The following is a 26094-nucleotide window of genomic DNA, read 5'->3' on the forward strand; positions in this document are numbered from 1 at the left end:
TTCAGGCCAACTTGCCCACACCAGCCAACATGTCCCATCCACACTAGTCCCACCCAAAAAGATCCGCTCTAGTATCTTTGGTCCCACCTGCGTACGTTTGGTCCATCTTCCTCCAAACCTGTCCTATCCATGTGTAAGAATGAACTGCAGATGCTGGTTTAAACCGAAGAGAGACACAAAAAGCTGGAGTAACACAAAAAGGTGGAGTAACTCAGCGGGACAGGCAGCATCTCTGGAGAGAAGGAATGGGAGACCCGATACGTCACCCATTCCTTCTCTCCAGAGATGCTGCCTGTCCCGCTGAGTTACTCCACCTTTTTGTGTCTCTCTTCTGTCCTATCCATCTACCTGGTCGGTGCAGACTCGGTGGGCCGAAGGGCCTGTGTCCGCACTGTATCTCTAAACTAAACTAAGATGGGACATTTTGATACAAGATCACTGAAGGACAAAACATCATATGTGGACAATATTAAAAATACTATTTATTTCAGTCAATTTAAACACCTACGGATCTGAAGTAGTTTCGTGTACAGTGGGGGGGAAGAGCAAAAGTCATTGGTAAACATCAGTAGTGTTAGGTCTAGCGCTGAGAAAAGACTGGAGCACTGCAGAGCTAATGCTCCATGTCCGTACAGGCAAATTCATAAAGGCTCCACTCTGCTTATAACGGAATTCATTTTGGCATCTTCTTAAAACTGGCCTTTACTCGGAGTGAGATTAGTCGCTGAGGAGCATTTCATTCAATGCACTGAAATAAAAACAAGGGAGAATGTTAACTTTGCTGATCATAGTAACCACTCTGACCCGAAACATCACCCATTCCTTTTCTCAGTTCAGTTTTATTTGTCATATGTAGGTTGACACAGGGTCAACGCTACAATGAAATGTTTTTGACAAGACAACGGGTCACCCCAGCAATAATATTAATATGATATTACAAGGATTTTACAATATTCCAGAGATCACGGTGGCGCAGCGGTAGAGTTGCTGCCTTACAGCGATTGCAGCGCCATAGACCCGGTTTCGATCCCGACTACGGGAGCTGTCTGTACGGAGTTTGTCCGTTCTCCGCATGACCTGCGTGGATTTTCTCCGAGATCTTCGGTTACATATCCCAACTCCAAAGACGTGCAGGTTTGTAGGTTACTTGGCTTGGTAGATGTAAAAATTGTCCCTAGTGGGTGTAGGATAGTGTTTTCGCACTGTATCTCTAAACTAAACTAAACTAAACTAAGCTAAACTAGATGCTGCCCATCCCACTGAGCTACTCCAGCTTTTTGTGTCCAACTTCGGTTTAAACCAGCATCTGTAGTTCCTTCTTACGCATTCTTCAGACTAGCTTCACTCAAACTCAGTCTGAAGAAGGGTCTCGTCCCGAAATGTCAACTATTTCTTCTCTCCAGAGAATTCCACAGACTCACAACTTTCTGTGTGAAAAAGTTTTTCCTCATCTCTGTTCTGAATGGCTTACCCCTTATTCTTAAACTGTGGTCCCTGGTTCTGGACTCCCCCAACATCGGGAACATGTTTCCTGCTTCTAATGTGTCCAAACCCTTAATAATCTTATATGTTTCTATAAGATTCCCTCTCATCCTTCCAAATTCCAGAGTCTACAAGCCCAGCCGCTCCATTCTCTCAGCATACGACAGTCCTGCCATCCCGGGAATTAACCTGGTGAACCTACGCTGCACTCCCTCAATAGCATGAATGTCCTTCCTCAAATTTGGAGACCAAAACTGCACACAATACTCCAGGTGGGGTCTCACTAGGGCCCTGTACAACCCAGGTCTCCGGCGCTGTGAGGCAGCAACTCTACCGCTGCGCCACTGTGCCACGAGTTCACCTCTCCATTGACCTGCTGAGTAAACCAGGAGATTTTCATCTCATGTGCCATTTTCTGGTGTTTGCTCAGACAGTGTTTGCCAGTAGATTATTTGGACAGCAGTATTTATTTTGCTCAGAAGATAGACAGAAAATACCGGAGTAACTCAGGGGACAGGGAGCCTCGAGATATAGAAGGGTAAGGTGTGAAAATGACAGAACACAGTGGATGCTGATAAGGAAATGTCATCTGCAGGAAGGAACTGCAGATGCTGGTTTAAACCAAAGATAGACACAAAATGCCAGAGTAACTCAGCGGGACATGCAGCATCTCTGGAGAGAAGGAATGGGTGACATTTTGGGTCGAGACCCTTCTTCGGACTGAGAGTCAGGGGAGAGGGAGACAAAGAGATAAGGAAGGGCAAGGTGTGAGAACGAGACATCAAAGGGGATAGGGATCAAGGAAAATGTAGAATAGATCATTGTTAGCTCGGAGAAGGTGACAACAAAGCAAACAGAGATAAAATGTAATCTGGGTCAGTCAGCCTGGTCAGAGAACTGATGCAGTCTGAAAGAAATGTGATCTGTCGCTTTCACACCTTACCCTTCTATATCTCCCTCTCCCCTGACTCCCGTTCTGAAGCAAAGATCCTACAGCGAGCAAGATGGTCCACTCGAGGAAAAAGACGTAGTACGGTCATGGGCAGATTCACGGGTAATTTTCGGCCCCATTTCCGTAACCGGCTTCCGTCTCCGCACCAAAGATCCCGTAGCGGTGCAAAGATACTAGCGCGGAGACGGAAGCCGGTTACGGAAACATCCTCGTAAAAATCAAAGTTCTTTGGTAAAAATCTTCTCCTCATTTTCAGAATTATAATTTATTAACAGGAACTGTTCCCCCGCAACGTTGATTACACTGCAAGTCGGGTCCGGTTACGGAAATGGATGAAAAAAAGGCCCCCGTTCCGCTCCGTTGCGTACTACACGTCAGCCCATTGCATTTAGCAGGAGTGGTCTCTCTTGCTCCGCGATAGGATCTTTGGTCTGAAGAAGGTCTTGCTCCTTTTCTCCAGAGATGCTGCCTGTCCCACTGTGTGCCCTGTTACTCCAGCACTTTGTGTTCTCATTATCCTGAGCTGATGTTCCCCAGACTCGGACTCCCTCTGCAGGAGAAACATCTTCACAGCATGTTCTCTCGTCTTTGGTTTAAACTTTGGAGATACAGCACGGAAACAGGCCCTTCGGCCCGCCGAGTCCACGCCAACCAGCAAACACCCCGTACACTAGCACTATCCTACACGCACGTGGGACAATTTACAATTCTATTTTACGGGAGCCATTTAACGTACAAACCTTGGAGCGTGGGGGGGAAACCAGAGCACCCGAAGAAAACCCACGCGGTCGCGGGGAGAATGGACAAACCCCGCCCAGCCAGCACCCGTAGCCAGGGTCGAGCCCGGGTCCCTGGCGCCGTGAGGCGGCAACTTTACCGCTGCACCACCGTGCTGTCAAGCCCCTCAGAATATTGCACCCTTCAGGAAAAATACCCTCCAGTTTTTCTCATTTCCAGAGAGTTTATGTTTGAATGAAGATGAATGATAGCAGGTTTCACAATATTGATTAGAGACCCGTGCAAAAGTCACTGTTCGTAACATCATGCAAAACGTCACTGAAAGTCAGCATGTAACAGGGATTACATGCTTTAATGGCTATGACTGTAGCATTGTTGTGCCTCGCGGCTAATTAGCTTCCTGCTACTCATGAATTTTAGGAATCTTAAGAAGTTAATTTTGTTTTTTACCTGAGATCAATTTCTCCGTCTTTCTCCTTGTCCAATAACTCACTCAGCTTTTGCTGTTCCATGTCATTTAAGGGGACTCTGGCATTCTGAAACAGAACAATTTTAATCATGATATCGTTAAGACATTAAGTCTGGTTCAGCCTCATTCCTTCCGCCAAACAAGATTTCATTCTGCACGGCTGCGATTTCTCATGTCAAGGCTTTTAATGATGCTTCTTCTTGCTTATGGCGTGCACAGCCTAAAGTTGTTGGACAACTTGTTCTATTTGATCTTACTTGATTGTGCACGCCGGGTTGATTGCATTCGTCGAAACAGGGCGGACCACGTGAAGGTTGCAATCTCCCACCCCTTAATGATGCTGAAGGTAAGGCATATGGATATGCAGGGAAAGGAGGATATGAGTTAGACAATAGACAGTAGGTGCAGGAGGAGGCCATTTGGCCCTTCGAGCCAGCACCGCCATTTAATGTGATCATGGCTGATCATCCACAATCAGTACCCCGTTCCTGCCTTCTCATCATATCTCTGTGCAAATTGTTGTGTTTTTTTTTGGTTCTATAGTCCTTCAACTAGAAAGGACACAAAGCGCTGGAGTAACTCAGAGGGTCAGGCAGAATTACTGGAGAACATGGATAGGCGACGTATCGGGTCAGAACCCTTGCTAGGATAACAGAGCACTGGAACAGCCGATGTATACAGAGTTTGTACGCTCTCCCTGTGACCGTGTGGGTTTTCTCCAGGTGCTCTGGTCCCCTCCCTCACTCCAAAGACAGCGATTGTGGCATGTGTAAGGAACGGGCAGGAGGAGGAATACAGGAACTTGACCAGTTCCTTTTGTGCCTGGAGTGAAGAGAACTGTCTCACCCTGAACACAACAAAGACTAAAGAGATGGTGGTTAACTTTGGCAGGTCCAAGCTCCCCCTTCAGCCGGTCAACGCTGCAGGGGCTGACATTGAGGTGGTGCAGACATATAAATACCTTGGAGTGCACCTTGATAACAAATTGGACTGGTCTGTCAACTCTGACTCCCTCTACAAAAAAGGCCAGAGCAGACTCTTTTTCCTCAGAAGGCTCAAATCCTTCAATGTGTGTAATGATATGCTGCACATGTTTTACAACACAGTGGTTGCAAGTGTTATTTTCTACGCTGTTGTCTGCTGGGGCAACAGCATTAGTGCAAAAAACAACAAGAAGCTGGTCAAACTGGTTAAACGAGCTAGCTCAGTGCTGGAGGGGAGAGTAGACTCTGGGATGGATGTGCTTGAGAGGCGTATGAGGCACAAGGTGCAGGTCATCCTGAAAAACCCCGGGCATCCCCTCCATGTAATTCTGGAGAGTCAAAAGAGCACTCGGAACAACAACCGGCTCCTCTCCCTGCCCTGTAGAACGGAGCGGTTCAGGAGATCCTTCACCCCTGCAGCCATTAGATTTTATAATTCGGCCCGCTAGGCTGTAGGGGGATGCATTTTGCAATTTTTAATTTTTAATTGTTAATTATTGGTCTTTTTAAGTATTTATTGCTCTCAGGTAGTGTCCACATTGTATTCTATGTATTTTCTGTCTGCGTTCGTTTTGAATCTGTGGGTTTGTTGGTTGGGGGCTTCTGGACATCTGAATTTCCCTGAGGGGATCAATAAAGTATTTATTATTATTATTATTATTATTATTATTATTATTATTAAGACGTGCAGGTTTGTAGGCTAATTGGCTTTGGTAAAATTGTGCATTGGCACTAGTGCGTAGTATAGTGCTAGTGCACGGTGTGATCGCTGGTCGGCGCAGACTCGCTGGGCCGAATGGCCTGTTTCATCCTATCTCCCTGCGTGTCCCTTATCATGTATCTAAACCCTGAATGGCTCGATTGTAATCATGTATTGTTTAGTTTAGTTTAGTTCCGAAATACAGTGTGGAAACAGGCCCTTTGGCCCACCAGCGATCCCCGCACACTAACGCTATCCTACACCCACTAGGGACACTCACCAAGCCAATTAACCTACAAACCTGCACGTCTTTGGAGTGTGGGAGGAAACCGAAGATATCGGAGAAAACCCACGCAGGCCACGGAGGGAACGTACAAACTCCGTACAGACAGCATCCATAGTCGGGATTGAACCCGGGTGTCCGCGCTGCATTCGCTGTAAGGCAGCAACTCTACCGCTGCGCCATCGTGACCGCCCTATTTGTCCCTAAATTGTCTTTCCCCTGACTGGACAGCATACCACAAAAGCTTTTTGCTGTACCTCGGTACACGTGACCATAAACTGGACTGATGCTCGGTGTATCTGTATCCTTTCATATGTCTGTCTAATTGTCTCACAAACATTACAGACACTAAACACTGATGGAGTTTCTGAGGAAGACTGCTTCACTGTATTCTGGTTTGTGCCGGATGCAGTGACATACTGACCTTCAGTCCCTCTTGGAATTTACGCAGCTTGATGGGCCTGTTCTCCACGAGATCGAATGCGTCCAAGAAATGCTCTGCCTGCAGCTGGTTCTCCTTCATGAATTCCTTCAGTTTAGTAAGCGGATCAGCCTGTGACAAGAAACGTGGTCATCAGCGTCAGCAGGAGAGTGCTCTATTCCCTCAATGCCCACAGCAGGCAGCACGGTGGGTGTTGAGGGAAATTTACCCCAGGTTGGGAACCGTTGATCTACCTCAATGATGACCCTCGGACGATCCATGATCGGACTTTGCTGGCTTCACCTTGCACTAAACGTTATCATGTATCCATACACTGTAAACGGCTCGATTGTAATCATGTATTGTCTTTCCGCTGACTGGATGGTAGAAAAAGTATTTCACTGTACCTCGGTACATGTGACAATAAACTAAACTGAACTAAAAATAACATGTCTATCTTTGTATAGCGTAGCATCTGCAGTTCTTTTTTTTGATTATGATATTTTTTCTTACAATATTTTATTCCCCTGCACCTGAGAGTTGTGAGCCTGTGGAATTCTCTGCCTCAGAGGGCGGTGGAGGCAGGTTCTCTGGATGCTTTCAAGAGAGAGCTAGATAGGGCTCTTAAAGATAGCGGAGTCAGGGGATTGAATGGCGGTGCTGGCTCGAAGGCCCGAATGGCCTACTCCTGCACCTATTGTCTATTACATTTTAGTGCAATTTGAATTTCTTACTTTATAACTTTGATTAGATGTGGTAGATGCGTGGAAGCCAGTGTTCGGGATCACTGATTCAGAGGCATGAATACAGAGACACGGTATGACAATAATTGATGGTGGACATGAAAAACTGGAGTAACTCAGCGGGCCAGGCAGCATCTCTGGAGAAAAGGAATGGGTGACATTTCGGGCCGAGACCCTTCATCGGGCTGCCTGTCCCGCTGAGTTACTCCAGCTTTTTGTGTCTATCTTCGGTTTAAACCAGCATCCGCAGTTCCTTCGAGATGCTTGAGATTTTCACACAGAGAGTTGTGAGTCTGTGGAATTCTCTGCCTCAGAGGGTGGTGGAGGCCAGTTCTCTGGATGCTTTCAAGAGAGAGCTAGATTGGGCTCCTAAGTATAGCAGAGTCAGGGGATATGGGGAGAAGGCGGGAACGGGGTACTGATTGGGGATTATCAGCCATGCTTGAAGGGCCTGAATGGCCTACTCCTGCTAGCTTGAAGGGCTGAATGGCCTACTCCTGCACCTATTGTCTATTGTCTAATAGGTAATGTCATTTCATTGATCCCTAAACATTTCTATCGGTAACAAAACAAGAGCAAATTTTTCACTTCAACTCCCCCTCCCATTCCCAATCCGACCTCTCTGTCCTGGGTCTCCTCCATTGCCAGAGTGAGCAACAGCGGAAATTGGAGGAACAGCACCTCATATTCCGTCTGGGGTCCTTGCGTCCTTATGGCATTAACATTGAATTCTCCCAATTTGGCTAGCCCGTGCTGTCTCCTCCCCTTCCTTCACCCTCTAGCTGTCTCCTCCCACCCTCCCATCCGCCCGCCCTCGGGCTCCTCCTCCTCCTCCCCTTTTCCTTCTTTCTTTCCCCACCCGCCATCAGTCTGAAGAAGGGTTTCGGCCCGAAACGTCGCCTATTTCCTTCGCTCCATAGATGCTGCTGCACCCGCTGAGTTTCCCCAGCAATTGTGTGTACCTTTTTACCTTAGATCTTGGTTTTTTAAACTGATCCAAATTCCTCTCATGTTTCACTTCCAGATTTGGAACCTGTTCTTTTACGCTATTGAACAAGTCCGCAAAATCGTTATTAACTGTGATATCCTGAAAGAAATAGAGGGGATCAGTGTCACCTTACTCAGCAGACACTTAAAGACAGTTTCAAGTGGAACACAGTTACTTTAGAGATACAGCGCGGAAACAGAACCTTCGTCCCCCCCCCCCCCCCCCAAGTCCAGCCATCACCCCGTACATTGGTACCACCCTACACACTAGGGACAATTTACAATTTTACCAAAGCAAATTTACCTGCAAACCTGTACGTCTTTGGAGTGTGGGAACTCCCAGATAAAAATCGGATACAGAGGGTTTAGAGGGGTATGGGAAATGCAGGTAGGTGGACTAGAGGAGATGGAGCTCCTTGGCTGGCATGGAGAAGTTGGGCCGAAGGGCCTGTTTCCGTGCTGTGTGACTCTATGGGTGGGTTACATGCGTCTCCAATGGATAATGGGATACAGTGGAAGTAGGTGCTAGACACTGATCTGATCCCACGCCAAATTTCCAACATTGGGACCATTACAAAAGATCTTGAATGGCGGTGCTGGCTCGAAGGGCAGAATGGCCTACTCCTGCACCTACTCTCTATTGTCTATCTTCAGTATCGAATTTCTCATGGACACTAGAAACGCTTTATTCTTTCCACTTCTACATAGTGGGAGAGTCTAGGGCCAGAGGTCAGAGCCTCGGACATTCCGTTAGGAAGGAGATGGGGAGGAATTTCTTTCATCAGAGGGTGGTGAATCGGTGGCAGTCATTACCACAGAAGGCTGTGGAGGCCAAGTCAATGGATATTTTTAAGGCAGAGATTCTTGATTAGTTCGGGTGTCAGGGGTTATGGGGAGAAGGCAGGAGAATGGGGTTACGAGGGAGAGATAGATCAGCCAGCTTTCAAGAGAGAGCTAGATAGGGCTCTTAAAAATAGCGGAGTCAGGGGATATGGGGAGAAGTCAGGAACGGGGTACTGATTGGGGATGATCAGCCATGATCACATTGAATGACGGTGCTGGCTCGAAGGGCCGAATGGCCTACTCCTGCACCTATTGTCTGTTGAATGGTGGAGTAGACTTGATGGGCCGAATGGCCTAATTCTGCACCTATTCCTTATGAAGCGCCGATGCATGCATTATAGCTGAAACAATGGGATTACATCCAAATGCATTTTGCAAAACAATTATCACCACTACTGCACACTCAGATTAGATGCATCATTTCACAGTAGATGTATTCCCAATGTAAACACATGCAACAGGCTTTCTAGCTAACAGTTCTATTTTGATGTTTAGGAGGGAACTGCAGATGCTGGAAAATCGAAGGTAGACAAAAGTGGTGGAGAAACTCAGCGGGTGCAGCAGCATCTATGGAGCGAAGGAAATAGGCAACGTTTCGGGACGAAACCCGGAAGGGTTTCGGCCCGAAACGTTGCCTATTTCCAGAAGGGTTTCGTCCCGAAACGTTGCCTATTTCCTTCGCTACATAGATGCTGCTGCACCCGCTGAGTTTCTCCACCACTTTTGTCTACCTTCGATATCAGGAACTTCTCAAAGAACACCACAATACTTACAGAGAAGTCCAATGACTTTATGGCACTTTTAGCGTTGTCTTTGACAGCTTTCAATATCGCGTAACATCCAGCGCTCTGCATTGGATTCCGGGCCATCTATGAACATCGATAAACTTTAAACATACAGTTTCTTCCCGGCTGCTATCAGGCAACCGAGCCATCCTATCACCAGCTGGAAAGCAGTCCTGAGCTACTATCTACTGTACTTCATTGGAGACCCTCAGACTATCTTTAGGGACGACAGATGGCACAATGGGCTAAGTGTTCGGCTGGCAACCGGAAGGTAGCCGGTTCGAATCTCGCTTGGAGTGCATACTGTCGTTGTGTCCTTGGGCAAGACACTTCACCCACCTTTGCCTGTGTGTGAATGTGTGTGAATGATTGGTGGTGGTCGGAGGGGCCGTAGGCGCAGATTGGCAGCCACGCTTCCGTCAGTCTGCCCCAGGGCAGCTGTGGCTACAGAAGTAGCTTACCACCACCGAGTGTGACTGAGGAGTGAATGAATAATGCGATGTAAAGCGCCTTGAGTATTAGAAAGGCGCTATATAAATCCCATCCATTATTATTATTATTATTATTATCTTTAATCAGACAATACTTTATCTTGACTTTATCTTGCACTAAATGTTATTCCCTTCACCATGTATCTGTATGTTGTGGATGGCTCAGTAGTAATCATGTATTGTCTTTCTGCTGACTGGTTAGCACGCAACTAAAAGCTTTTCACTGTACCTCGGGACACGTGACAATAAACTAAACGAAACTAAAAAAAGTCTCGATCTGAAACGCCACGCATTCCTTCTCTCCAGAGATGCGGCCTGTCCCGCAGAGGTACTCCAGGATTTTGTGTCTATCTTCATCTTAAACTAATTATTTGATATAGTGAATGGCATAGTCGCATTATATAGACGGAGGCATTATAAAGATGGAGGTGAAGCGACACTTGTCGCTTTTCCTCCACCCTCGACTCCATCCACGGACCCAAGCAGTCTTTCCAGGTGAGGCAGAAGTTCACCTGCACCTCCTCCAACCTCATCTATTACATCTGCTGTTCCAGGTGTCAACTTCTCTACATCGGCAAGACCAAGCGCAGGCTCGGCGATCGCTTCGCCCAGCACCTCCGCTCACTTCGCACTAACCAACCTGATCTCCCGGTGGCTCAGCACTTCAACTCCCCCTCCCATTCCAAATCTGACCTTTCTGTCCAGGGCCTCCTCCATGGCCAGAGTGATGCCGGCGCAAATTGGAGGAGCTTGGGTAGTTTACACCCCAGCGGTATGAACATTGACTTCTCTAATTTCAGATAGTCCTTGCTTTCTCCCTCCTTCCCCTCCCCCTTTCCAGCTCTCCCACAGCCCACTGTCTCCGCCTCTTCCTTTCTTTATCCCCCCCCCCCCCCCCGCCATCAGTCCGAAGAAGGGACTCGACCTGAAATGTCGCCTATCACTTCTCTACATAGATACTGCCTCACCCGCTGAGTTCCTCCAGCATTTCTGTCTACCTTCTGCCGCATTATAAAGAGTCATTCGATTACCATACCTGCTCATCAGCACACTTACATTCAGGTCAATGAGAGTGGCATTGCTCCTCAATCCCAAGGATAACAACACAGCTCCTTCCACAGAAATACGATTATTACTGCAAAACAAAATCAAACTCAAAATGTTGGCGCTGACCTGTGCGCGGCTGCCCAGCCAGCAGCTGTCCGTCTTTTCATCTTTTTTTTTAATTTTAGTTAGTTAAAGTGTTTTTGTTTCTGGAGTTCTAGACTTTTTTTGTGGAGGGGGGTGGGGGAAGGGGGAAACTACCTTTCAGGGTCCCTACCTGGTCGGAGAGGCAGCTTTTCTCCGGGCTGCAGTTTCGACCCGTCCTCGCGGCCTACCAGCGGGCCTGGAGCGGCGTTTCCTGTCGGGGACCGCCCAGAACCACGGCTTCGGCAGCGGCACAGCGCTGGAGCGCTATCGTGGAGCGGGCGATGCCTTGCCCGGGTAGCCGCGCTGGAGCTGAAGACCGCCGGGAACAACATCGCGGAGCCTGCGGGTCTGAGGAGCGGCCGGCCGCGGGCAGCAGCGCTGACTTTACACCGGGAGCCTGGGATCTCGCGACGAGATCGCCAGTGGTGGAGCTCCAACCGGCGCGGCCTTGTCGGCTTCGGAAACCGCGGCCTCCAGTACGGAAGCGGCCGTTCCAGGTGTCCCAAGCCGCTGTGAGGACTCTCCCGACGCCGGAGCACCATCACCCGGCGAGAACGGCCAGGAACATCGGGCCTCCGTAGATGCAACTGTGGAGGCCTCAATTGGCCCAACTATGGGTGAACTGGGGTTGGGGACTGGACTTTGTGCCTTCCCTCATGGTGGGAGCCATTGTGGGGGGATGTTCTTTATGTTTAAATCTCTTATTAATGTTATGTCTGTATTCTTTCTTTATGTGCTGCATTGGCAAGAAGCATTTCACTACACCTAGGTGTATGTGACCAATAAATAACCTTTGAACCTTTTTTTGAACCTTTGATCTCAGACCAGCACGTTGGTACGTAGAAGAGTTTCGCATGTTTTGTGGATCAAACCTGTAAGTTAACGTCGTGGAGGGACTGCCGAGAATTGAGGGGGACCACGGATATAAAAACGTGTTAAAAATGGGGTTGTGTTGAAATAGGGATACTCGTGACATTGTCGGCGCCCTTTGTGTGGCCACTCTTTGCATACCGTGGGTACGCAAAACAAAGACTGGCATGTGATTTGTCACATGTGACTGAAGTATCATTCGGTGGCAGACAAAAATGCTGGAGAAACTCAACGGGTGAGGCAGCATCTCTGGAGAGAAGGAATGGGCGAGACCCTTCTTCAGACTGATGTCAGGGGAGGGGGCGGGACAAAGATAGAATGTAGGCGGAGACAGTGAGACTAGTGGGACAACTGGGAAGGGGAAGGGGATGGAGAGAGAAAGCAAGGATTATCTGAAATTAGAGAAGTCAATGTTCATACCGTTGGGGTGTAAACTACCCAAGCGAAATATGAGGCGCTGTTCCTCCAATTTGCTCACTCTGACAATGGAGGAGGCCCAGGACAGAAAGGTCAGATTGGGAATGGGAATTGTCCCTAGTGTGTAGGGGAGTTGAAGTGCTGAGCCACCGGGAGATCAGGTAGGTTAAGTTCCTCCAGCACTTTGTGTCTATCTTTAGGATGAATAACCAGTTTGCTTTTGCTGGCAAACACAAAATGCTGGAGTAACTTAGCAGGGCAGTCAGCATCTCTGGCGAGAAGGAATGGGTGACGTTTCGGGTCAGGCCAAGAAGGGTCTCGACCCGAAACGCCACCCATTCCTTCTCCCCGGAGATGCTGACAGCCCCGCTGAGTTACTCCAGCACTTTGCGTCTATCTTCGATGTAAACCAGCATCTGCAGTTGCTTCCTACACAGTTTTGTTGCGAATCTCGTTGCGCTTATGTGCAATGACAATAAAAGATATTATTATTATTGTTTGTTTTTGCCGCTGTTGATTGAAGGAGAATTTCACACCAGAGGCCTGGAGGACTGCTTCCACTCTGAATAAGACCAAAGGAACACCTAAAACCCACCAAAATAACTGCCAGACGTCTGACTCAAGGAAGCGTACATCCACCAAAGCAACCCTAAACCAGGCTTTGAAATCATAATGGAGGCACAAGAGACTGCGGGTGATGGAATCATGAGCAAGACTCTAAGTACTGGAGGAACTCAGTGGGTCAGGCAGCCACGGGAAAGGAACGGATAGGTAACGTTTTGGATTAGGGCTCTTCTTCCGATTGAGAAAGGGTCCCCAACTCTATTCCCTGCCCAGATGTTGCCCGACCTGCTGAGCTACTCCGGCACTTTGTGCTTCGTTCACGATTCCCACATCTACATTCTACACCCGGACAACTTTACCACGTCAAAAAAAGGAAAAGAATGGAAACATCGGTGCACCTGATATTGAGATACTCTAGAACATTGTTGACTTTAAGTGCTTCTCCAAGAGCTTTCGCCCCTTCATTCCCAAATCCGTTATAGGACAAATCCAGCACTCTGAGATAAATGTTATCCTGCAGGAGAGAAAATAGGAAAGAAAATAACCAACTACAAGGGCTAGAGGGTCTAAGCCAGTGGTTCCCAACCTTTTTTTGGCCATGCCCCACCTAATCACCTCTAAAATCCTGATGCCCCCCCCCCCCCATATTTTAGCACGAGCAGACAAAGAAATAATTCTCAGAAAATGGAATTTACTTAAAATAGCATCTGAAACATAAATTACATATGTTTACCTGATGCCCTCCTTAAAAATCAAATTGCCCCCCTGTGGGGCGTACGCCCCACGTTGGGAACCACTGGTCTAAGCTAAAGGGAGACTGGGACTCTATTCCTTGGAGCGCATGAGGATGAGGGAGGTGTATAAAATCACGAGAGGAATAGATCAGGTAAATGCACAGAGTCTCTCGCCCAGAGTAGAGGAATCGAGGGCCAGAGAACAGAGGTTTGAGGTGAAGGGGAAAACTTTTAACAGGAGTCTGATGGGTAACTTTTTCACACAAAGGGTATGGAACAAGCTGCCAGAGGAGATAGCTGAGGCTGGGACTATCCCAATGTTTAAGAAATTGTTGTATAGATACATGGATAGGACAGGTTTGGAGGGATATGGTCCAAACACAGGCAGGTGGGACTAGTGTAGCTGGGACATGTTGGTCGGTGTGGGCAAGTTGGTCCGAAGGGCCTGTTTCCACGCCGTATGTCTCTATGACTCGTGTAGGAAGGAACTGCAGATGCTGGTTTACACTGAAGATCGACACAAAAAGCTGGAGTAAGTCACCGGGACAGGCAGCATCTCTGGAGTGAAAGAATGGGTGGAGTTTCGGGTTGAGATCCTTCTTCAGACTGGTTAGGGATAAGGGAGACGAGAAATATAGGCGATGTTGTAGAGAGATAAAGAACAATGAATGAAAGATATGCAAAAAAGTAATGATGATAAAGGAAACAGGCCATTGTTAGCTGTTTTGTTAGGTGACATGGGTGGGGGAAGGGAAGAGAGAGAGGGAATGCCGGGGCTACCTGAAGTTAGAGAAAACAAAATTCATACCACTGGGCTGTAAATTGCCGAAGCGAAATAATTCACGTTCTCCCCGTGACCTGCGTGGGTTTTCTCCAGGATCTCCGGTTTCCCCCCACACTCCAAACACGTCCAGGTTTGTAGGTTAATTGGATCGGTATAATTGTAAATTGTCCCGTGTGTGTGTGTGTGTAGGATAGTGCAAGTGTGCGGGGATCGCTGGTGGGCGCGGTGGAGTTGCTGCCTCTCAGCGGCAGAGACCCGGGTTCGATCCTGACTACAGTTGCTCGTCTGTACGGGGCTTTGTACGTTCTCCCCGTGACCCGCGTTGGGTTTTCTCCGAGATCCTCGGTTTCCTCCCACACTCCAAAGACCTACAGGCTTGTAGCTCAATTGGCTTGGTATTAAATGTCTTCCCCAGTGTGTGTAGGATGGTGCAGGGATCGCTGGTCGGCGCGGAGTGAGGGACTGTTTCCGTGCTGTATCTCTAAACTAAACTAAATGTATCAACCCCTCTCTTCAACATAGTTAAAGGCTAATTGTCTGCTGCCTTGCAGTACCTACCTTGAGGCCTTCTGCTATTCCTATGCATCCCTTGCCACGTATACAGTTCCAACTCAGGTTTAGTTCCTGCAGCCCAGTATTTTCTCCAATCGCCATTCCCAGCTCATTTCCTTGGAAAGTAACAAATGAATTAGTAAACCAAAACAACTTAATAAAACCTAATAAACTGCTTCTCTGGGATATGTACGTACATATAATGCTGGAGCCATTCTTGTCCCTCTTCATTAGTTTCCAGAGGCTTTGGATGATTAAGAAGAGATTGAAGAGGATGGTCCTCCCTGAAGTGTGTTTAGACTTTAGAGATACAGCGTGGAAACAGACCCCTCCGTCCCACCAAGTCCACGCCGACCAGCGGTCACCCTGTACACTAGCACTATCCTACACACACCAGCGACAATTTACAATTAACAGCAGCCAATTAACCTACAAACCTGTACGGCTTCGGGGTGTGGGAAGAAACCGGAGCACCCGGAGGCAACCCACGTGGTCACAGGGAGAACGTGCAAACTCCGTAGGGGCAGCACCCGTAGTCAGGATCAAACGTAGGACTCTGGCGCTGTGAGGCAGCAACTCTACCGCCGCGCCACTGTGCCGCCCCTTTACGTTCTTAGTTCTCAGGTCTGAATAAGGATTCCGACCCAAAAGGTCTCGCATTCTTTTCCCCCAGAGATGCTGCCCGACCCGCTGAGTAACTCCAGCACTTTGTGTCTGTCTTAGTTCTTTTAGTCCAGTTTCGGGTGGAAGATTGCAATCTTCACGTGGTTCGCCCTGTTTCGGAGAATGCAATCAATCCGGCGTGCACAATCAAATAGAAAAAAGTTGTCCTACAACTTTAGGCTGTGCACGCCATAGGGAAGAAGAAGTCCAGTTTAATGAAGACAAGTGGGAGAGTCTGGGACCAGAGGGCACAGCCACAGAATAATAGGACGTACCTTTAGAAAGGAGATAAGAAGGAATTTATTTAGACAGAGGGTGTGAATCTATGGAGTTCCACTGCCACAGAAGACTGTGGAGGCCAAGTCAATAGATATGGGGACTGGACATTGTGCCTTCCTCCACAGTGCTATCCACTGTGGGGGGATGATTTTTTTGTTTAATTGTAGTCCTGTAAGTCTGTGTCCAAGATGGCTGCCGTGAAGAGAGAGTGGACGCTGGCGCGCTTTGGCTGCCGCTGCTCTCTCTTCACATTGTGTTTTTGATTTTCTGTTTTTGGATTGAATTCTGTTTTTAATTTGTGTCTCTGTGATGTCTTTATTACTTGTTATATTCCGATCATATGTTATTCCGATTACTATGTAAGGTGTCCTTGAGACGTCTGAAAGGCGCCCATTAAATAAAATTTATTATTATTATTATTAATAGATATTTTTAAGGTGGAGATTGACAGATTCTTGATTAGCAAGGGTGTCTGGGGTTATGGGGCGAAGGCAGGAGAATGGAATTGAGAGGGAAAGATTGATCAGCCATGATTGAATGGCGGAGTAGACTTGATGGGCCTAATTCTGCTCCTAAAACTCATGAGCTTATGAACTATACATTAGTATGGGCCGAGAAGTCATGCAATGCACAGAAACAAAGGGAAGAGTTTTCGATCTTGGGGGCAATATTCTTGACTTTGCACTATTATTGTCTATTTATTTGTTACCAGTTTTACAGCGTGGGTTTTCTCCGGGTCTCCGGGTTCCTCCCAGACTCCGATGACATACCTGTTTGTAGGTTCATTGGCTTCGATAAAAGATTGTAAATTGTCCCTAGTGTTCAGGATAGCGCTAGTGTACGGGGATCGCTGGTCGGCAATGGCCAGAGAACGGGGTTGAGAGGGAAAGATAGATCAACCATGATTGAATGGCGGAGTGGGCTTGATGGGCCGAATGGCCTTATTCTGCTCCTAGATCGTATGAACAAGAAGACAGGATTGCTGAAAATAAAAGCTGTTAGGCATATGTCGCACAGCCCTACCTAGAGTATTGCTGATTTTGTTGTGGCTCAGGTCTAAGAACTGCAACTTGAGCGAGTTGCTTATAGCTTCAGCCAGGTATGCAGCAGCATGGTCATCAAAATTATTTCCAGAGAGGGCAATCCTGACCAGAATTGTGTTCTCTATGAGCATGGTGCTGATTGCTCGAGCCCCATCAGTTCCCAGTTGATTGTCGGATAAGTCAACTTCTACATTAATAGAAAGAAAGGCATTTTGTTATTTGATTTGCTCAAAAAAAGGCTCGATGGTGAATTAATAATCTTAAATAGACACAAAAAGTTGGAGTAACTCAGCGGGACGAGCAGCATCCCTGGAGAGAAGAATGGGTGACGTTTCCGGTCAAGACCCTTCTTCAGACTCGATTATTATATAATCGACTCAACTATTAATAATCTTTCTGTGTTAATAATGTATTTTATGTTTTAATATTTAAAAGGCAAAACCTTCGTAATCGGTTCATATCCAGTGCATACGACAAACGATTCCGATTCCGATTCAATTTTAATTGTCATTGTCAGTGTACAGTACAGAGACAACGAAATGCATTTAGCACAATCCTGCTAAGTTTAGAGATGTAAATCTTGCCCCATCTGGATAAATGTGTAGGAAGGAACTGCAGATGCTGATTTACACTGGAATTTGACACAAAATGTTAGAGTAACTAACCGGGACAGGCAGCATCGCTGGAGAGAAGTTGGGTGATGTTTCGGGTCGAGACACTTCTTCAGACAAAGGGTCTCGACCCGAAACGCCACACATTCCTTCCCTCCAGAGACGCTGCCCATCACGCTGAGTTACTCCAGCATTTTGTGTCCATCTCCCATCCAGAGACACCTGTGCAAGAGTACTTAATGCTGCCTCGGGAAAGCAGCCGGCATAAGAAGGGTCTCGACCCGAAACATCACCTGCTCCTTTTCTCCAGAGATACTGCCCGACCCTATAGGTTACTCCCGTCTACAATCAAAGACTTGTCCCACCTCGGTCATTCCTTCTTCCCGCTTCGGGTAAGATCATCTCTGACCCCTCTCACCCTGGCCACAAACTCTTTGAATCGCTTCCCTCTGGAAGGCGACTCCAGACTGTCAAAGCTGCCACAGCCAGACATAAAAACAGCTTTTTTTCCCCACGAGCAGTAGCTCTACTCAATAACCAAAATTCTGTAGACTCCTTTTGCTCTGGTATTTTATTTAATTCACATGTTTAATCGATAATGTTTTATTATTAATATTTAATGTTTTATGTGTCATTCCTAAACGTCACTGTATGTCATGTTGTCACTTGCGGGCGGTGCACCAAGGCAAATTCCTTGTTTGTGAATATATTTGGCCAATAAACTTATTCATTCATTCATTCCATTGGGCAGAAGACGCAGAAGCTTGTAAGCGTGCACCACCAAACTCAGGAACTGTTTCTTCCCCTCTGTTATTAGGCTTTGGAACAGATTATCCATAAGCTCGAGGTGTCCAATTCACCTCTAACCCATCGCGGACATTGGACTTTGTCTAAGGAACCGGTGCACCACAATGCTGAGAACTATATTCTGCACTCTGTATCTTCCAGTACAGAAGCGGCCGTTCCAGGTGTCCCAAGCCGCGGAGAGGACTCTCCCGACGCCGGAGCACCATCACCCGGCGAGAACGGCCTGGAACATCGGGCCTCCGTAGAGGCAACTGTGGAGGCCTCAATAGGCCCGACTATGGGTGAACTGGGGTTGGGGACTGGACTTTGTGCCTTCCCTCATAATGGGAACCATTGTGGGGGGATGTTTTTTATGTTCTAAAACTCTTATTAATGTTATGTCTGTTCTTTTTTTATGTGCTGCAAAATGGCAATAAGCATTTCACTACACCTAGTGTGTATGTGACTAATAAAGTACCTTTGATACCTTTCCCCTTTGCTCTACCTATTGTGCTTGAGTTTGGTTTGATCATGTGATCATTGGATTGCATGCAAAACAAAGCTTTTCACTGTACCTCGGTACAGGTGACAATAGTAAACCTAAACCTCTCAGTAAAGGTCACGAGATAGCCGGGTCTCTGGCGACGAAAGACACCAACGCTATTGTACGGTATGGTTCATTTGTGCGGTATGGTACTTTATTTGGCACCTGTACCGAGGTACAGTGAAATTCACTTCTGTATACAGTTCAGTACAAGCATCACTATACATAAGCACTTAGATACATCTTAGATAAGCATCTCAGATACAGTATAAGTGCATAACAGTAGTACACTGAGACAGAAAACGGAGTCGCCAATTTGGCACCATTTTCAAGTCCCAGTTATAAATTTAGTTTAGTTTAATTTAGTTTAGAGATACAGCGCGGAAACAGGCCCTTCGGCCCACCGAGTCCGCGCCGACCAGCGATCCCCGCACATTAACACCATCCTACAAACACTAGGGGACAATTTCACATTTTTTACCAAGGCAATTAACCTACAAATGTACGACTTTGGAGTGTGGGAGGAAACCCACGCAGGTTACGGGGGGAACGTTCAAATTCCGTACAGACAGCGCCCGTAGACAGGATCGAACCCGGGTCCCTTGCGCTGTGAGGCAGCGACTCTACCCGCTGCGCCACCACGCCACCCTGCAGATTGAAGGCAAAATGTAAAGGTGGTTAAACCTGTAATGTAACAGTTTTCCTTCAGCATCTCGGCAATTGCTTTGGCTCCCCCTGCCTCCATCCAGTTATCCTTCAGATTCATCTTCAGGACAGTGGTGTTGGTTATCAGAGACACGGCAATAGCTTTGGCCCCCTGAAAACAACAATGACAACAACAACAAAATTAAGTGGTAAACTTCTTCATTGCCAATAAGAACAGCGAGAAAAGGTCCTTCAAATAAAAGTACTGAGTAGATGTTGTTCTAACCTGAGGTCCAAGTCCATAATGCATTAAAGACAGTTCTGGATTGGCCATGTTTCGTACAAAATAGGAGATTGGTACCACTCCATACATTTCACATGCCTGTTTATAGGTAGCCTTTCCTGTAGAATCATAGACATTTGCAGTTGCTGGAAGAAAACAATATCAGATTAGCAACTTTGATAAACAACACTGAATGACACAAAATGCTGGAGTAACCCAGCGGGTCAGGCAGCATCTCTGGAGAAAAGGAATAGGCGACGTTGTGGATCAGGACCTTTCTTCAGCCTCTTCTGACCGCTGAAGAGTCAGCATGTTGTGTCTACCTTCGGTGTAAACCAGCATCTGCAGTTCCTTCCTACACATTGAAGTGTGTTCCGATCTTATATAAACGACGCTGCTTTACAGCGCCACGCACGTGTACGATCCTGACTACTGGTGCATGTCTGTACGGAGTTTGTGTGTTCTCCCTGTGACCTACGTGGATTTTCTCCAAGATCTTTGGTTTCCTCCCACTCCAAAGACGTGTAGGTTTGTAGGCTAATTTTCTTGGTAAAAGCAGGGGTCGCTGGTTGGAGCAGACTCGGTGGGCCGAATGGCCCGTTTCCTCTATCTCTAAACTCTAAAGAGTTGGTTGCTTTGTTTCAGGGATTTATTGCAGTAAATAAAAATCAAATGGAGGTTGGAAGCCAAAGGAATCTAATGACATGGCATAATGTGTAGGAAGGAACTGCGGATGCTGGTTTAAACACAAGATAGACACAGAAAACTGGAGTAACTTAGCAGGACACAAGGAATGAGTGACGTTTCGGGTCGAGACCCTTCTTCAAACTGTCAGACTGACGCAGTATGAAGAAAGGTCTCGACCCAAAACGTCACCCATTCCTTCTCTCCAGAGATGCCGACTATCCCGCTGAGGTACTCCAGTTTTTTGTGTCTATCTAATGACATAGTATGTTTGACTTACCAATCAGATCTGCCTCTCGTTGCTCAGCCTGCATATCATCATCAGAAATTTCTTCACTCGACTCCTCAGAGGAACTGCTTGAAGATCGCAACATTTTGCAGACTTCTCGTTGACCCATCCATGGAATTTCCATGGCTAGTTTTCGAGATATTAACTGGATAGTTTAAAATAAGAATAAATGTGAAGTGTTGCATTTTGGATAGTCAATGCCAGGGCAGGATCTTAGAAACATAGAAAAATAGGTGGAGGAGTAGGCCATTTGGCCCTTTGAGCCATTCAATTTGATCACGGCTGATCATCTAAAATCAATCAATCAATCAATCAAGTTTTATTCATCACTTGCACATAAAGTGCAGTGAAATGAATTTGCCAGCAGCGGTACAATAAAAAAGAACACACAATACACAATAAAAATTTAACACAAACATCCACCACAGCATTCATCACTGCGGTGGAAGGCACAAAATTTGGTCAGTTCTCCTCCAATTCCCCCCGTGGTCGGGTCCTCAACCCTCCGCAGTCGCCGCTGCGGGCGTCCCAATGTACAGACAAGGTAAGTCCAGGTAAGTCCTGAATCAGTGCCTCCCCACCGGAGAAAATCAGCACACTGTTCCTGCTTTTCCCCCCATATCCCTTGATTCCTTTAGCCCTAAGAGCTAAACCTAACTCTCTCTTGAATGTTGACTTTCATCTTCACAGGGCCCTGGAGAGTGTTTGTGCAAAGAGGGATCTACGAGTACAGGGTGATAGTTTCCTGGACGTGGCGTCACAAATGGTTAGGGTGGTCAACAAGACCTTTGGCTTGTTGACTTTCACCAGTCAGTGAACTGTGCATAGAGGATGGACACAAAATGCTGGAGTAACTCAGCGGGACAGGCAGCATTTCTGGAGAGAAAGAATAGATGAGGTTTTGGGCCGAGACCCTTCGTCGGGCTGTTTTCTCCAGCATTTTGTGTCTATCTTTGGTGTAAAGCAGCATCTTCAGTTCCTTCCTACACAACTGAGTGCAGATGTTGGGACAAAAGGACACCAAGTCGTGGAGTAGCCCAGCAGGTCAGGCAGCGTCGCTGGAAGACATGGATAGGTGACGTTTCAGGTCAGGACACTTCTTCATCCATCTGAAAAAGGGTCCTGGCATGAAACGTCACCTATCCAAGGGGTTGGACAACTAGATGCAGGAAGATTGTTACGGATGTTGGGGAAGTCCAGAACAAGGGGTCACAGTTTAAGGATAAGGGGGGGGAAGTCTTTTAGGACCGAGATGAGAAAAACATTTTTCACACAGAGAGTGGTGAATCTGTGGAATTCTCTGCCCAGAAGGTAGTTGAGGCCAGTTCATTGGCTATATTTAAGAGGGAGTTAGATGTGGCCCTTGTGGCTAAAGGGATCAGGGGGTATGGAGAGAAGGCAGGTACAGGATACTGAGTTGGATGATCAGCCATGATCATATTGAATGGCTCGAATGGCCTACTCCTGCACCTATTTTCTATGTTTCTATGTTCTCCAGAGATGCTGCCTGAGCTATTCCCTAACTCCAGCACTGTGTCTATTTTTTGCAAAGCAGCGTCTGCAGTTCCTTGCATCCACATTGATAGTGGAGTTTCATGTTGCAGTTGGCAAGATGGCACTTGGAGCATTGTGTTCAGTTTTGGCCATCCTGCTATAGGACAGATGCCATTAATCTGGAAGCAATTCAGGGAAGATGGATAAGAATTTTGCCAGGACTCGCAGTACAAGCAACAGGTTTGCCACCAGGACTTCATTCCTTGGGTGCAGGAGAGCTTGCCTGACCCACTGAATTCCTCTGGTAGTTTGTAACTTAATTAGGTATAGGAGCCTGAAAACTATGTCTAGGTTCAGGAACAGCTTCTTCCAGAGAGAGAGAGAGAGAGAGAGAGAGAGAGAGAAATAGATAGAGAGCAAGAGAGAGAGAGAGAAGAGAGAGAGCAAGAGATAGAGCAAGAGGAGCAGATAGTTTCAGAGCCATACAGCACGAAAACAGGCCCTACTGCCCAACAAGTCCGTACCAGTTGCTCTACTCCTATTCCTTATGACCTTATGACTATATGGCAGGGGTGGGAGATTGCAACCTTCATGTGGTCCACCCTGTTTCGACGAATGCAATCAACCTGGTGTGCACAATCAAGTAAGATCAAATAGAACAAGTTGTCCTACAACTTTAGGCTGTGCACGCCATACGCAAGAAGAAGACGACATGGTAGTGTTGGTGCTGGACTCACTCTGTCGTCCACGCTGCCTCTGCTGCGGGGGTTGCCCGGCCTGTTGGGCATGCGGCTGCCGACGCCACCGAGACTCAAATCGCCCATGGCTTCCGAATCCACGGTAGACAGGATCGTCTCCTGGGCCAGAACGGACGAGGCAGCGGTCGCAGTCGTGGTCACAGTCCCTGACGCGCTCCCCGTCTGCCGCTGCTCCTTGCTCAGCGCCATGGCGACGGTGATCGGCGAGGGGGGATGCCTGGGTGGACACAAAACTCCGGAGTAAGTAACTTGTGTGGGAAGGAACTGCAGATGCTGGTTTAAACCGAAAATAGACGCAAAATGCTGGAGTAACTCAGCGGGACAGGCGGCATCTCTGGAGAGAAGGAATGGGCGACGTTTCGGTTCAGCCATGATCATATTGAATGGCGTGCAGGCTCGAAGGGCCGAATGGCCTACTCCTGCACCTATTTTCTATGTTTCTATGTTTCAAGAGCCTTTATTATGCACAGCAATAGAGAAGGAATTTGCCACAATTTTGAGATAATTAAACTAATGATAAGTGAGTTATGGCAAAATTAGGAGCATTAACAGTCCTCGAGAAACATGTTGATTTAATTGCTTTCCTCCTGTTTGAGTTAACGGAGGTATTTACAGTACAGTGAAAGTAATTTAAAGAAAGTGTAGGAAGGAACTGCTGATACTGGTTTATACCAAAGATAAACACAAAATGCGAGAGTAACTCAGCGGACAGGCAGCATCTCTGGAGAGAAGGAACGGGTGATGTTTCGGGTCAAGAACCTTCTTCAGACTGAGAGTCAGGGGAGAGGGAAACTGGAGATATTTGGATGGGCAAGGTGTGAAAACGACAGATCAAAGCAGACAATGAGAAAGGGAATGAAGAATGGATCACTGTTAGCCGAGGGGAAGTTGACAACGAGGCGTACAAACAGTAAAATTAATCAGGATGACAGTGAAACTGATCGGAGAACTAGGGTGGGGGAGGGACGGAGAGAGAGGGAATGTAAGGTATAATCAGAATCAGGTTTTATTCGCCAAGTAAGTTTTGCAATATACGAGGAATTTTAATGAGGCATAAGGAGATATAAGGAGGGATAAAGAGGTATAGTTTAGTTTATTGTCACGTGTACCGAGGTACAGTGAAAAGCTTTTGTTGTGTGCTAACCAGTCACAAGAAAGACTTACAACTGATTACAATCGATCCATTTAGTGTATAGATACATGATAAGGGAATAACGTTTAGTGCAAGGTAAAGCCAGCAAAATCCGATCAAGGATAGTCTAAAGAGGTAGATAGTAGTTCAGCACTGCTCTATGGCAGCAGGGGGTATAGGGAGGGAAAGGTATAGGGATGCATAAGAAGGTATACGGAGGTAAAAAGAGGGACAAGGTGGGATTAAAATATTTTGGGGTGTATAAGGAGATAAAGGGATGTATAAGGATGTATAACGGAGATATAGGGATGTTAAAGGAGATATAGGGATGTAAAAGGAGATATAGTTATGTATACGGAGATATTGGGATGTATAAGGGTGTATCATAACCATAATAATCATACTTTATTAGCCAAGTATGTTTTGCAACATACGAGGAATTTGATTTGCCATAGTCATCCCAATAAAAAGCAACAGAACACACAAAACACATTTTAACATAAACATCCACCACTGTGACCCCTCCGCATTCCTCACTGTGATGGAAGGCGATAGAAAGTTCAATCTCTCCCTTCTTTGTCCTCAAGCGATCGGGGGCCTCTAACCTTCCGTTGACGGGACGATCTTACTCCCATAGCTGGCGGTGGGCCCCCTCGTCGGGGCGATCAAGCTCCTACATTGGGGGGGAATCTCAGCTCCCCCGCGCCAGGCGATCTAACCCGGGTCGGGGCTAGTCGAACGTCGTGCGGTTTTGGAGCCTCCCGACGTCGGTCTCAACACGAGACTGCGAACTCCTTGATGTTAAAGGTTGGAGCGTCGATCCCAGGCAAGGAATCGGCTCCGATGGTAAGTTCCCATGGTGGGGCTCAAAGTCAGTCCCGATCGAGGCCTCCAGCTCCATGATGTTAGGCCGCAGAGCGACTGGAGATACGATCAGCAAAACATTCGCATCTCCGGCAAGGTAAGAGATTGAAAAAAAGTTCCCACCCGACCCCTCCACATAAAACAAACCAGAGAACAGTAACACCTTCTTTTGTGTGCTAACACACTAAAAATAACCAAAAAATAGACGAAAAGGACAGACTGTAGGCGAGGCTGCCAACAAAGCGCCACCCGGTGGTCAATAAGGATATATAAGGAGATATAGGGATGTATAAGGATAGAAAGTTTGTTTAAGAAAGAACTGCAGATGCTGGAAAATCGAAGGTAGACAAAAATGCTGGAGAAACTCAGCGGGTGAGGCAGCATCTATGGAGCGAAGGAAATAGGCAACGTTTCAGGTCGAGACTCTTCTTCTTCAAGTAAGTAAGTAAGTAAGTAAGTAAGTAAGTAAGTAAGTAAGTAAGTAAGTAAGTAAGTTTTATTTATATAGCACGTTTTAATTCAACTCGCATTTTGACACCAAAGTGCTTTACATAAATTAAATAATAAGTTCCATTATAAACCATAGAAAAAGGTTAAAAAAAAAAGAATAAAATGGACACAACACATTATAGAGTTCGACACAAACGTCCCCCCACAAGGATAGAAAGGCAGATATAGGGATGTATAAGAAGATATAGGATGTATAAGGAGATATAGGATGTATAAGGAGATATTAGGATGTATAAGATATAGGATGTATAAGGAGATATTAGGATGTATAAGATATAGGGATGTATAAGAAGATATAGGATGTATAAGGAGATATAGGATGTATAAGGAGATATTAGGATGTATAAGATATAGGATGTATAAGGAGATATTAGGATGTATAAGATATAGGGATGTATAAGAAGATATAGGATGTATAAGGAGATATAGGATGTAAAAGGAGATATAAGGATGAAGAGGGAGAGGTGTTGCTTCAACAGCCTCCTTACCCGCGCCTCAACCTACCGCGACTACCTCCGCT

The 26094-nt window shown here is 46.7% G+C and overlaps 1 protein-coding gene across 1 annotated transcript; it reads right to left on the reverse strand.

Moving 5' to 3' along the window:
- Nucleotides 1–458: 458 nt before the first annotated feature.
- On the reverse strand, nt 459–26081 carry lrrc74b (leucine rich repeat containing 74B). The gene is made up of 14 exons (XM_033043812.1): nt 26063–26081; nt 23048–23285; nt 20808–20961; nt 19847–19989; nt 19600–19732; nt 16955–17161; nt 14996–15105; nt 13318–13433; nt 10934–11012; nt 9375–9470; nt 7742–7858; nt 6032–6160; nt 3623–3708; nt 459–748 (listed from the first exon to the last, which is right to left on the reverse strand). Exons 2-14 carry the CDS (start codon nt 23255–23257, stop codon nt 718–720), a joined length of 1611 nt encoding a protein of 536 aa, XP_032899703.1. The 5' UTR covers nt 23258–23285; nt 26063–26081; the 3' UTR covers nt 459–717.
- Between the last annotated feature and the right edge of the window lie 13 nt (nt 26082–26094).

The sequence above is a fragment of the Amblyraja radiata genome, chromosome 25 (assembly GCF_010909765.2).
Source record: "Amblyraja radiata isolate CabotCenter1 chromosome 25, sAmbRad1.1.pri, whole genome shotgun sequence".
Taxonomy (NCBI): domain Eukaryota; kingdom Metazoa; phylum Chordata; class Chondrichthyes; order Rajiformes; family Rajidae; genus Amblyraja; species Amblyraja radiata.

Excerpts from the sequence above, each read along its gene's own strand:
- lrrc74b (XM_033043812.1), bottom strand. The coding sequence starts at position 23,257 with ATGGCGCTGAGCAAGGAGCAGCGGCAGACGGGGAGCGCGTCAGGGACT. Across the intron at positions 11,013-13,317 it reads CTAGAGTATCTCAATATCAG|TAATAATCGTATTTCTGTGG; the intron begins GTGCACCGATGT and ends TTTGTTTTGCAG. Across the intron at positions 7,859-9,374 it reads TAAAGTCATTGGACTTCTCT|GATATCACAGTTAATAACGA; the intron begins GTAAGTATTGTG and ends TATTTCTTTCAG.